General features: G+C 43.8%; 1 protein-coding gene across 4 annotated transcripts in view; it reads left to right on the top strand.

Moving 5' to 3' along the window:
• The window catches only part of MTUS2 (microtubule associated scaffold protein 2), a 679,146-nt gene that overhangs the window by 529,739 nt on the left and 137,222 nt on the right, over positions 1-12,185 (top strand). For all 4 annotated transcript variants that reach the window (XM_074387901.1, XM_039473210.2, XM_074387899.1 and 1 more), the window contains one exon: positions 2,886-3,097. In XM_074387901.1, coding sequence (XP_074244002.1) covers positions 2,886-3,097 — 212 coding nt within the window. The remainder of the gene's footprint in view (positions 1-2,885; positions 3,098-12,185) is intronic.

Raw genomic sequence — 12,185 nt, 5'->3', positions numbered from 1 at the left:
TGCACATTTTAACTTCACTCTGTATTGGCTCTTGAGAGAAAAATGAGAAGCAAACACCTGTTCTGAAACAGATGAAGCTGGCTGTGTCAGTGATCTTCGTTCAACATAACTTCTCTGTCCCCAAGGAGGCAGCGAGCCTGAGCTGCAAGCTTTATGCACCGCACTGGGGACGATCTGACATATGATTGGACAGGAAAGGAGGTGACAGACAGTTCATCGGGGAATCAGCTATAGAAGTCGTAACCAAGATCGACAGCACGAGAAAGAATACTGTTTCTAGTGAAAACAAAAGACGGCCACTGAGAGTACAATGATTATTAGTCCTAGGCAAAGTCATGTGGGATATATTTAGAGAATGGCTGGACCCTTTTCAACTAAAATCAATAGAGAACTCTACAACCAACCTTGTTTCTCAGCTTTTCCTTCCTAAAGTCTTAGCACTGGTGCTGGAGCCTTGATCTGTGCTCTGACAGTGATTGAGTGCCGCTGGTCCTGAACCAGGATTGGTTTCATAAGGTAGTTTGGTGTCATGAAGCGGCTAAACTTCCACTTGGTGTGTTGATCCCAAAAGTTGGTGTTGTCAAGGGAGCCTCTGTCTTGGCTCAGAACACCAGTTCTTTGCCGGCCCCAGAAAAGGTGAGCTTTTTGCACTGCTGTTCAGTAGAACACCAGAGTTTTGAATAGGTGAGTCAAAGCAACATAATAATAGTGACACCAGCCGCAAAGTAAGTGCCAAGGATAGAATTTCACTGAATCCTTTTATATTGTTCATTTACCATTGAATATAATTTCTAACATGATGATGATGATATTAGTATTATTAAAGGTGGTAGTTCTTAGGAGCTATCCCACCCAGATATAAATCTAACAGCCAAAAATACATGACGGTGTGAGCACCTGCTAACGTCCATGAGCCCACAGGTGACTCTCTGTACCAGAGATTACAATTAGCTCTAATTCACTGAGCTGGAGATCTGTTTCATTATTTCCTTTAGATTTCTGAAAGAAGTCCCTTCTACTGTAACAGTGCCAGGCACCTGGTACCTTCAACAAATTAATTAAAGCACTGAAGTGTTTTTTAAAATCACCAGCTACAGCAGTAAAATGGCAAACAGTGATTGTGGGGGAAAAACATATCTGCCTTTGGTCTTAGGCTGTGTCTTAGAGTTTAATGCAGGCTGTAAAATCTCCCACCTTTCGTTGCTGATGTTTAGTTGGTAGTTGTATTTGTTTTGTTTTCGGCACTGAGAATGTCGAGAGAAAGTACATATGCAGGTTGATTTGCCTACAAAAAGCAAGTGAGTTTTCTGGAATACTATGTACTGTGCTATCATAAAAACAGTTTCTACGAAGCAGTGATTTCACATTCTGCTATTCCATTAAGTCAGAATAATTTAAGATATGCCATATGTGAAGTTATATGGCAATCTCTGATAATTTTTTAAGAAGAGGAGGAATTAATTAAAATTAGAATGGCTACCCCTTACATTAACCACCTGAAGCATTTAGCCACTTTTCCTCTTAAAAGATGAGGCTGCTTGCGTATTCACAAGCCCGTGGCTCCACCTTGTCTCAGTATACCAGGTACTGAAGGGGCTACTATTTTCGGCTTTGTTTTGTATGTTGCTCCCTGGTATTTTGGAGAAAAATAAAGGGGAAGAGGATGAAAACATCTGAAATATTAGCGGATGCATGATTGTGTTGATCCGTGTCCATGTCGTGTGTCTTCTGGAGTGTGACCTACTAGCGCGAGAGAAAGAATGTGCTTTTTCGCTTTTTTGATGTAAGCCCATTGTCAGTGGCAGGGGTTCTATACTGCCTGTAGGTGCTGGGTCTGTCTGCACCTCCCACAGAGAGACCCGAGGAAGACGCCTGCCCACCCACAGGTCTTGGACTGTGTTGGAGTGCTTTGGACCATGGGGGAGTGCTTTCTTCTGCGCTGTTTTTAGGGACCTTGCCTTTTCATTTTTTGAGCTTCAACCTAAAAATCACCTCTCCTTAGCCCCCCAAGCTCCGTCCACAAACCCAGGCAGAGCTCCTTACCCGTCTTCTGTGGCTCCACAGCCCCTCACATTCACCTGGAAGGAGCCGAGTCACAGAGGGCTTCGCGGGCCATGGTAAAGTGTGTGGACTTTCTTTTTACTGTGAGAGAAAGTGAGCAGAGGGGTCCACACAGGTCATGACCTGCCTCACGTGTGCAAAGGTCATTCTGGCTGTGGCGTAGTGAAGGAGGAGAGGAGGAAGCAGGGCTTCCATCAGAGAGTAAGAGGGGATGGCGGCTCAGACTACACCTTTAGCCGTGGAGGAGGCCTCCACTCACATTGGAGGGACATGTAGCAGGAGACCTCAAAAGACCTTGGTGCTGTAGGAATTTAAAGTCAGGAGTCACTAGAGCAGAGGTGATCAGGGCTGTGACTTGGATTTGACATTGAAGAAAAGGGTCACTAGAGCAGCCTCTAAAGCGAAGAAAGGAGCATCGAGGTGGTATTCTCTGGTGCCCAATTAAAAGGTTGCTAGATGATTCGAAGTCTGCCTTCTATCTGGATTGATTGATTTCCCATTAGACATTTTCAAAGAGCAATCTCCTTTAAGAAAAAAAAATGCTTCTGTCTCTCCAAGCAAGCCTAGAGGAAGTGTCAGAAGCTGGAAGGAATTTGGCAATTTTGTCCATGATCCTTTTTCCGCTTACAACCACGTTAACGGAACAGTAGTTTTAGTTCCTGTCTGTTTTTTTTCTCTTCAATCCTTAGAAACGACAAACCGTGGGCAATTGCTTCTCTGCCACCTGCTCTTGAAGAACTCCTTGTGTAGTAAGAAGCCGTTGTCACATGTGTGCTGTGTGTTTTTTTCACAAGTGACTGAGGTTTGGTTTTCCTTTTTCCCAGGATACCCAAAGCAGAGGACTGTGGCAGCTCGAAACGGGTTTCCACCCAAGCCGGACCCGCAGGCCCGGGAGGCTGAGCGGCAGCTGGTGCAGCGGCTGAAGGAGAGGTGCGAGCGGCAGGCCAGGCAGCTGGGCACCGCGCAGGGAGAGCTGAGGAGGGCGGTCTGCGGCTTCGATGCCCTCGCCGTGGCCACGCAGCACTTCTTTAGAAAGGTGAGGCGCCGTTTGGTGAAGGTCCAAGGGCATTTTGGCAGGGGGAGAGGGTGGTGATGGTGACGGTGTTGTACCCAGGTGAGTCAGGGAATACGCCATACTCTGAGGATGAACTGGGAGTCCTGTATTGTGCCGGCGACCGAGAGGTGGCTAACGCCCAAAATTCTCTTGGCCCTGAAGAAAAAGTTAGGTGGTCCTTTATACTCTAGTTTTAAAAGGGAGGGGGAACTTAGCTGAAGCAAACTTTTCACAGAAGCAGAGTCAGCAAAAAGTTAAAAGATCAACTGGTACATGAGAAATAAAACAGTGCCAGGTGCCAGGGGTAAAGCTGTCATGAAAGACAACTTATAGATAATGGGGCTCTGGCGCTCACTGCACCTGCATCCCCAGGCTCTCCTGGTACCACTTAACTCGGCCTCTTATCAACAAATGCCTTCCTGGAGGTGCCCAGTGTCAGCCTGCCCCAGCTACATACTATAGTTACATACTGAATGGTGGGACAATAACTAAAATGACGAAGCCAAGATGGAGTCTGTCCGGCTCAAGGAGCTAACATGAAGCCTGAACAGCTTTTAGTCTGAGAAACGGAGAGTTCATTTTAGCTGGCAAAAAGCAGGGTATCACAACGGTTCTGTGTGTGTTGCTGTTTTGGGTTTGAGTTTTGATCAGAGTGGAGTTTGGATTTTCAGGAGTTCAGGCAGAATCTCCTGAGGCATCCCACCATGTTTTGGGAGCCACGTTTATCCTTCGGTGTGAAAGAAATGAGTCCGGGAAGAATCATTAATCATCTTCCTGCCAAAAGAGGAAATTATTTTAAAAGAAAGGAAAGGATATGCAGGACCATTTTTGAACGTGAGATGTTTGAAGCAATGGAGCATGTGGTTGTTTGCATTTTTGAGGGAAGATGGTCACTTTATGCCATTTCTGCTCACAGCGCATCAAAGGGAGACAGGGCCACAGTACCGTGCACCTCGGCTGTTGATGGGCAATGGAACATGTGTGGCCTGGGACTCTTCTCAGGGCCATGCTTCTAGTTCCCAGAGCAGCATGGACTGAAGTTCAGATTCTCCCTGCACCCTCGATTGCTCTGAAAATGCAGGGGGGCGGTGGTTTCTTCTCAGCAAATGTCTGTAGCTCCTAGGGCTGTGTGAGCCCTGAATCTGTTATTAACCATGGAGCAGTTAAGCTTCCCAGCCTCTCCGCAGGGAACAGAGGTGGGAGCCTAGTGTCCCACTGCATTTGTGCTGCACCTTGAAGTCGCTAAGGCATGCTTGGGGGAGAAAGAGCACAAACATTATAAATGCACATTTCTGAGATTCATATGTGGACCTTCTGGTATCTATACATGGGAGGAAGTAAAACTGCTGAATATATGCTCTTCAAATAAGAAAGTGACCTAACAAAATAGCTGGCCAATTTGAAAAGAAAAGCAGAAGAATGTGAAGTGGCTCCATGTCCCTGGCAGCTTTTTTTTTTTTTTTTTTTGGCCTTTTACACCATCCTGCACCTGCACCTTCCCCTCTACTCCAATATAGAAGCTTGAGCTGCTTTTTGTTGTTGTTGTTGTTTTTGTTTGTTTGTGTAAAGCTTTCAACAGAAAGAGTCATTTATCAATCTGTTGTGGAAATAAATGATAAGATGAAGGGATGGCCATGAAATTTCCATTTTACCAATAGCCTCCTCCTCAACTAGAACTTTAACCCCAGCAGGAAGTGGCCAGTGTAAATTTCATACCTTCCTTTCTGGTTTAGTAATGATGCATGAAGCGACCGCATAATCTTGCATAAAGTGGCCGAACACCCACCTCTGTAAATTAAAGTTACAATCACATCTTCCCAAGAAGCCCAAGAGGCCTGACTGGCCATGGTCAAGATGAGCAATTTTGTAGTAAGGGAAAGTGATTTGTCATATTTCCCATGACTGGAAGTTGTACACAAAGAGGAAAACAGGGCTTCAAACTTCTTGAAGTTCAGTGATCCTGTTTATATAGTCATGCTGCCTGCTCTGGGAGTCTGCCTTCCATACGCCATCCATAGAGTCAGAACAAGCCCTTTATAAAGGTTTCATATGAGGACAAAACAATAGATATTGATATAACATATTGGTAATATGTTTGTTACAGAAGTTGGAGTTTTCTTTTTTGTTTTTTTCGAGACAGACTCTTGCTCTGTCACCAGGCACCAGGCTGGAGTGCAGTGGCGCGATCTCGGCTCACTGCAACCTCCGCCTCCAAGGTTGAAGCTATTCTCCTGCCTCATCCTCCGGAGTAGCTGGGACTACAGGCATGTGCCACCACACCCAGTTAATTTTTGTATTTTTTAGTAGAGAGGGGGTTTCACCATGTTGGCCAGGATGGTTTCCATCTCTTGACCTCATGATCCACCCACCTTGGCCTCCCAAAGTGCAGGGATTATAGGCATGAGCCACCGTGCCTGGCCAGAAGTTGGAGCTTTTAGGCCCCACTTTTGGGATCATGGCAGGGGAGAGGGTAACTGTGCCAAAATTAGGGGGCAGCTCCCTGTAGTTATGCACCTCCATGCTCCAGGAAAATTCCTTGTTGGCCTGTAGACCATGAGTTTCACTTCTCTGTAGCATGCACGTGGCTGTCAAGTCAAAGACCAAGAGCGGCTGGCAGGTGATTTGCAGGCGTCTCCATTGGACCTCCCTGCTACTACAGCTGCACTTGGCATGACATTTCAGCAAGATGGATGGTGGACATGAATTTCATTTTCTTTCCAGTAAATCACAACCAGTAACTCCACACAGGCTTCAAAAATGACCATGGCATTTCACCTCCCACACAATATGTTTTTTTCTCTGTCTTTCTGATCTCTACCCTCTCTTTCTCTCTCCCTCTAGATAAATGCCAGAAGAAAAAATAGAAGATAAAATGTTTTTTAAAAAAACTAAAAGTCTTAATTGAGCATAATCAGTGGCTTTTATGCAGGCCTTCATGTGTGCCACATAGTTTAAGGTGATGGATTTGAGAATTTGCTAGTAATACCAAGTTAGACCAGGAGGTGTGGCATGGGTGGAAAACCTGGGAGAATAAAGGCAAGGCAGCCTTGGAACCTTCAACAATGGAGCCCTCTGAAGTTACCCAGGCAGGAGAACCCAAGGTGCCCCGTGTCACACTCGTGGGAAACCCATGCACTAATATTGTGAATGAGATTTGGTCCAAGCCGAGCATGGCAGCTTTGAGGAAGCATGACCCGTATAGCCTGAAAATGCAGTCTCTTTACTGGTTAGAAGGCCCTGCCAGAATTACATCCTGTAAGGAATGCACATGTATCTTTTGTACACTAAAGCATATTCATCTGCAAAGCATGCTCTGGTGGAGAGAGGGCACAGTGCTAACCCACAGTCAGTTCCATCTCTGCCTCCATCCAGTGGTGAGACCTTGAGCAAGTTCCTGCCCCTCTGTGCACTTCGTCATCATCACCAGTAGGAATAGCATCCCTGTCCTTTCTCTACTTCCCCCCAGCTGAGTCACCACTGATCAGTTAGCTTTGAGTCTCAGTTCTCTCCATTTAAAATGGGATTCATAGAATTCATTATAAGTCTTCACAAAGTCATTGTGAGAATGTAGTGAATTAATGTGCAGAGGCAGTTTGTAGAAATGGGTCTCGCTATGTTTCCTAGGCTGGTCTCAACTCCTGGCCTCAAGCGATCTTCCTTCCTCAGCCTCCTAAAGCACTGGGATTACAGACGTGAGCCACTATGCCCAGATGGCGAAGGCCCTTTTTAGATAGATATTCAGTCAGGCATTCTTTTCTGAGTACAACAAAATCTGTCAAGATCTACCTCAAGGATTTTACTCTGAAGTGAGATAAAGTGAAAACACAGTCAGAGCCACTGGTATTTCATTCTATATGTCCATAAAGGGCTTGGCCTGGAATGTACCTTAAAAATAATTTTAGAAATAATTTTCAGTGGCCAGGCTGCTTGAGCCTGGCCAACATGTTGAAACCCCATCTCTATCAAAAATTTTAAAATATATATATATAATTTTAGTATTTAAAAAAAATTTTTTTGTTTATCAGTTTTATTACTGATATACAAAAAAATTTTTTTTTAAATACTAAAATTATATATATATATATATATATATATATATATATATATATATCCATATCCTAGTGTGGTGGCACATACTTGTAATCCCAGCTACTTGGGAAGCTGAGGCAGAAAAATTGCTTGAACCCAGGAGGCAGAGGTTGCAGTGAGCCCAGATTGTACCACTGTACTCCAGCCTTGGTGACAGAGGGAGATGCCATCTCAAAAAACAATTTTTTAAATTAAAGTGAAAATAATGTTCTAGTATAGCTCTTCAGTTGCTGCTATATTTTTTTTCCTGAATGTGCTGATGCCATTAATTTAAGTACTGTTGGAAGTAAGTTTCACCACTAGAAAAAAAAAAAAAAAAAAAATTCAAAGCCCAGATAAGAATCTCCCTTCTCTGCCCTGTGCTTTACAGCTCCTGGCAGAGTAGCTGTGAAAGTTGTCAGCTCTGACACAGCCTCAGCCCAGCGTTCAGGGATTTGGAGATGCCACACTTCGGTGCCAACTGCAGCTTCATGCTTGCGCTGGTTACAGGCAGCTCTGCCCCTGCAGCAAGGCATGTTCTTCACCAGAGGCCAAACAGATCTCCTAAATCCGTGCTCCCAGACCCGCAGGTGGTGTAGTAATGAGTGTAACTCTCAGGGACGTGCGCTTCTCAGGGTCAGGTTGAATGGTGTGGTAGTGCTCTTGCTGTGTGGTTCCCCAGAATGCTACTCTTTAGCATCCCCTGGTGGCTCATCTGTGAAACAATCCACACAATGGTCCTCACCCTGCAGCATGGAGTTGTATACACATTACCTTTGAGGGCACATGTATTTTCATGTTACTTTTAATAAGATTTATTAAACTTACTATTTTTTGTATCCTTTTCTTGTTGACTTTGTGAATGTGACAGTAGATGATGGTTTTGAATTTTTTTTTACATGTGATTGAATAGTTCAGGCGTAAAAGACATGGAAATGAATATGTCAAGCATTTTTGGACTTTCTAAGCTTACTAAAAAGTTAATAATGGACCAACCTTCTTCCCAAAGTGTGTGTGTGTGTGTGTGTGTGTGTGTGTGTGTGTGTGTGTGTGTTTATAATGGCTTTTATTTTTTTATTTTATTTATTTTATTTTTTTTTTTTTTGAGACGGAGTTTCGCTCTTGTTACCCAGGCTGGAGTGCAATGGCGCGATCTTGGCTCACCGCAACCTCCGCCTCCTGAGTTCAGGCAATTCTCCTGCCTCAGCCTCCTGAGTAGCTGTATAATGGCTTTTATTATTTGACCTTTTATCTAAAATTTTTTTAAAATATGCAATAGTGGGAGGAATAAAACCTAAATTCCCAAAATCCATATTTAACATTTATTAACATTTTGTCATTTTGCTTTATCTATGTCTTGTTGTTAGTTAGAAGTATGTATATTTTTTATGTATTTTATATATTTGAAGGCCAACCTTTCATCTTCAGTTCACATATATTAATAGACAATCTTTAGCAACTCTGCCTCTACCATATGGGTGGGTAGGTAGGGAGGATTCCAAAAAGTAAGAGGTAAAACTTCTAAATATATAATAGAACTCTTATTTATTGACCATCTACCATGTTCTGGGCACTTAATAGACATAATTTTGACCGTCACAACAACCATAGCTATTGCAAATGCTATCCTGCTAGGAAACTTGGGGAAACTGAGGCTTGGGGAGATTGCATAGTCCTCTGAAGACAACATAATTTGAAAGTGATGGAGCCAAGATGCAAATACAGGCGAGGCCACATCCAAACCCATGTTTTTCTGTTATTGGAATACTTCTCCCTCTCCTCACAATTATCAAGGTGCTTTTGTTGTTGTCACGGGAGGAAAGCACAATTGCAAAACAGGGGAAACAATAATCTAAAAGTGAAACACACAGAAAATGGCCTCGTGGATTAAGCTGTTGCCATAAAAAAAAAAATGCTGTGTGCTCAAGTGGAAGCCTCATCATTGTAAATGGGAAGGAGACTTGGAAGAGCAGGATGGAGAGAAGAGCAGAGGGTGGGGAGCAAAGAGGAAGGCAGCGCGTATCGGGAGGAAAACACCCAACGCCTGCTGTCTGCAGAGCGCCCCCCACCCCGCCCCGCATAACTTTAAGGCCTTGGTGAATTAGTTAATGGCTTCTGAATGCAGATCTAGGCACTGGGGAACTGTTTTTTAAAGTGCAGTGATTCCTTGAGCATGGATTGCAAGCTCCTCATAGTGAAGCTGGCCCCAGCTTATCTTGAATGCTCCATAACCAACACCTGGTTGGGTTTGTGGGGCAGAGCACGATGTGTGTTAAAGGGGAGGAGAGAAGAGATGGAGGTAGAACCCCTTTGGAAAATAAAGGCTTGCTAGCTTTATCTATTTAATGCATTTTGATTTTAAATTCAGGGATTCATCAGAATGAATGTGGCCCTTGAGCTCCAAAAGCAGTAGAGAAGCTATTACATCCATCAGCCAAAGGACTTCACATTTCAGAGATTTTCCCACTGAGCAGAGCTCTCAGAGAAGTAATTATACCTGATCAGAATGGAAAACAGCAAGCTCTTTGTTACTTCCTGAATCCAAAACATGGTCATTTAAACATAGTGTTTTGTGCCTCTCCCACTTATAAATGATACTCTGCGATTATCTTCTCTTCCCTTAATTTTATCTTGAATAACCAAAGGCTTAAAGAAAATGTGAGCACTTAGCGTGACATTTCTGACAGTTATTCAGCATGTAACACAGTAGAGAGTATTAGTGAAGTGGTAAATTCAAGGTAAATTCATGGTTCCTATCGTTGTTGTTCTGAAAGAATGTTATGTGTCACAAAAGTAAGTGCTCCCACAGTGCTTTGCTAAAAGAACCATGAACATCTGTCTGCTTTGACTTGTAGAACTTCAGCTAAAGGAATTTTTTAGCACAATCCCCGAACATCAAAATATTCCCAATATCAAGGGATAGAATCCCCCAGCTATGCCCTGCAGCCCTTAGAAGTAATGAGAACCCTTGGCCTGTGGTGTCAATCATACAAAACATCATGGTCAGTGGAAAATGGAACTCAAAATCGCAAAGTTGTCTCTGTATTAATGGGAAGTCCTTGGTACTGAAGCCTGGTAAAACCCAACTCTATTGCTGATAATATAAATTTCATAATAAAGTGCAATAAGATGAGAATAGATCCCTAACCAAGGTAAAAACTAATTCCCCCATTCAGTTTATCTCACCTGTGCTTTGTCATCGATGTATTTTTTGTGTGTGTTTTGGGTTTTTTGTTGTTAGGTTTTTGTTTTTTGGTAATTAAATGACACTCTTTTTTTTTTTTTTTTTTTGAGACGGAGTTTCGCTCTTGTTACCCAGGCTGGAGTGCAATGGCGCGATCTTGGCTCACCGCAACCTCCGCCTCCTGGGTTCAGGCAATTCTCCTGCCTCAGCCTCCTGAGTAGCTGGGATTACAGGCATGTGCCACCATGCCCAGCTAGTTTTTTTTTTTTTTTGTATTTTTAGTAGAGACGGGGTTTCACCTTGTTGACCAAGATGGTCTCGATCTCTTGACTCATGATCCACCTGCCTCGGCCTCCCAAAGTGCTGGGAATACAGGCGTGAGCCACCGCGCCCAGCCTAAATGACACTCTTTTGAAGGCAGATCGATGCCATGGGAGAAGAAAGATGAATTTCAGCTGCTCCTTTGCAGAAGAGGCCTGAGGCTGTCCCCAAACCTGATGGGCAGTTGGTTAAAACTGATCTGTAGTAACAGTGCATGCCTTTAAGATATTCTGGGATGCGGAATTCACCATAGCCTTCCTGCAGGCCAGAGAGGCCATGGAGCAAACGGGACATGGAGTGTCACCCAAACATACCACCCAACTTTTCTGGACCCGTGACCTCTGGCAGATACCAGAGTCTTCACTGAAATGTCACTGGCAAGCTAATTTGAAAATAAGTGCTATAAACTCTCCTCCAACTAAACACAAGTCAAAGCAATGACAATATTCCCAAAATAATTACTCTCTAACAAGAGGAGATATGGTGTCTCAGCCCCAGAACCTCTTTCCTGTGAGAGATGAGTTTATTAACTTTCCTAGACCTGAGTTTTTCTAGAAAATGGAGTTACGAAGGGTCCAATTTCAAGGATAAGACTAGAATGGAGGGGCTCTCAGGGCCAGGGTCTGTGATTTCATTCAGTGCCTCTGACTCTGTGGGGTGTTCTATTAGTCTCTTTTCATACTGCTGATAAAGATGTACTTAAGACTGGGCAATTTACAAAAGGAAGAGGTTTAATGGATTCACAGTTCCAAGTGACTGGGGAGGCCTCACAATCGTGGTGGAGGTGAAAGGTACATCTCACATGGTGGCAAACGAGAAGAGAACTTGTGCAGGGAAACTTCCCTTTTATAAAACCATCAGATATCGTGAGACTTACTATCACAAGAATGGCATGCAAAAGACCCACCCCTATGATTCAATTACCTTCTACCAGGTCCCTCCCACAACACATGGGAACTGTGGGAGCTACAATTCAAGATGAGATTTGGGTGGGGACACAGCCAAACCATATCAGGTGTTATCATTTAAATACCAGAAAATCATTGCCCACAAACTCAGTTGGTAGAGCACGAGACTTAAGCACCAGAAGGTGCTGTGGCCTTCCTCAGGGGTAGGGTGTGTCTATTGACCCATGTGGCCTGCTCTAAGCATAGCTGGTATGGGACCATGACTGTTTTGAAAATACAAGTTGGATTATTCTTTTCAGGAAAAAATCGTTTAAATAACAAACTCTTGTGGAGCATGTGAATCATAAGTCTGTCTCTAGCATATTATTTCCTGTAATTTCTTGGGGATGCCACCAATGCAAAGAGAGATGGGGAGAGAGATAATCCTCCAATAGTTGGCTGTCAAGGCTGAGCCCTCTCCTTGGTTCCTTTGCTATCTGGTTTCTAGCAGGAGTTAAGAGACCTGGTGGCATTTTGCAGTGCCTTTCTATGTGGCACTAAAACTGGCACCTCATCACCTGTAACAGGTTGTGATGCGAGCCTCCCTCCC

Source organism: Saimiri boliviensis, chromosome 16, assembly GCF_048565385.1.
Source record: "Saimiri boliviensis isolate mSaiBol1 chromosome 16, mSaiBol1.pri, whole genome shotgun sequence".
Classification (NCBI taxonomy): Eukaryota; Metazoa; Chordata; class Mammalia; order Primates; family Cebidae; genus Saimiri; species Saimiri boliviensis.
This window is presented reverse-complemented; position numbering and strand designations above follow the sequence as displayed.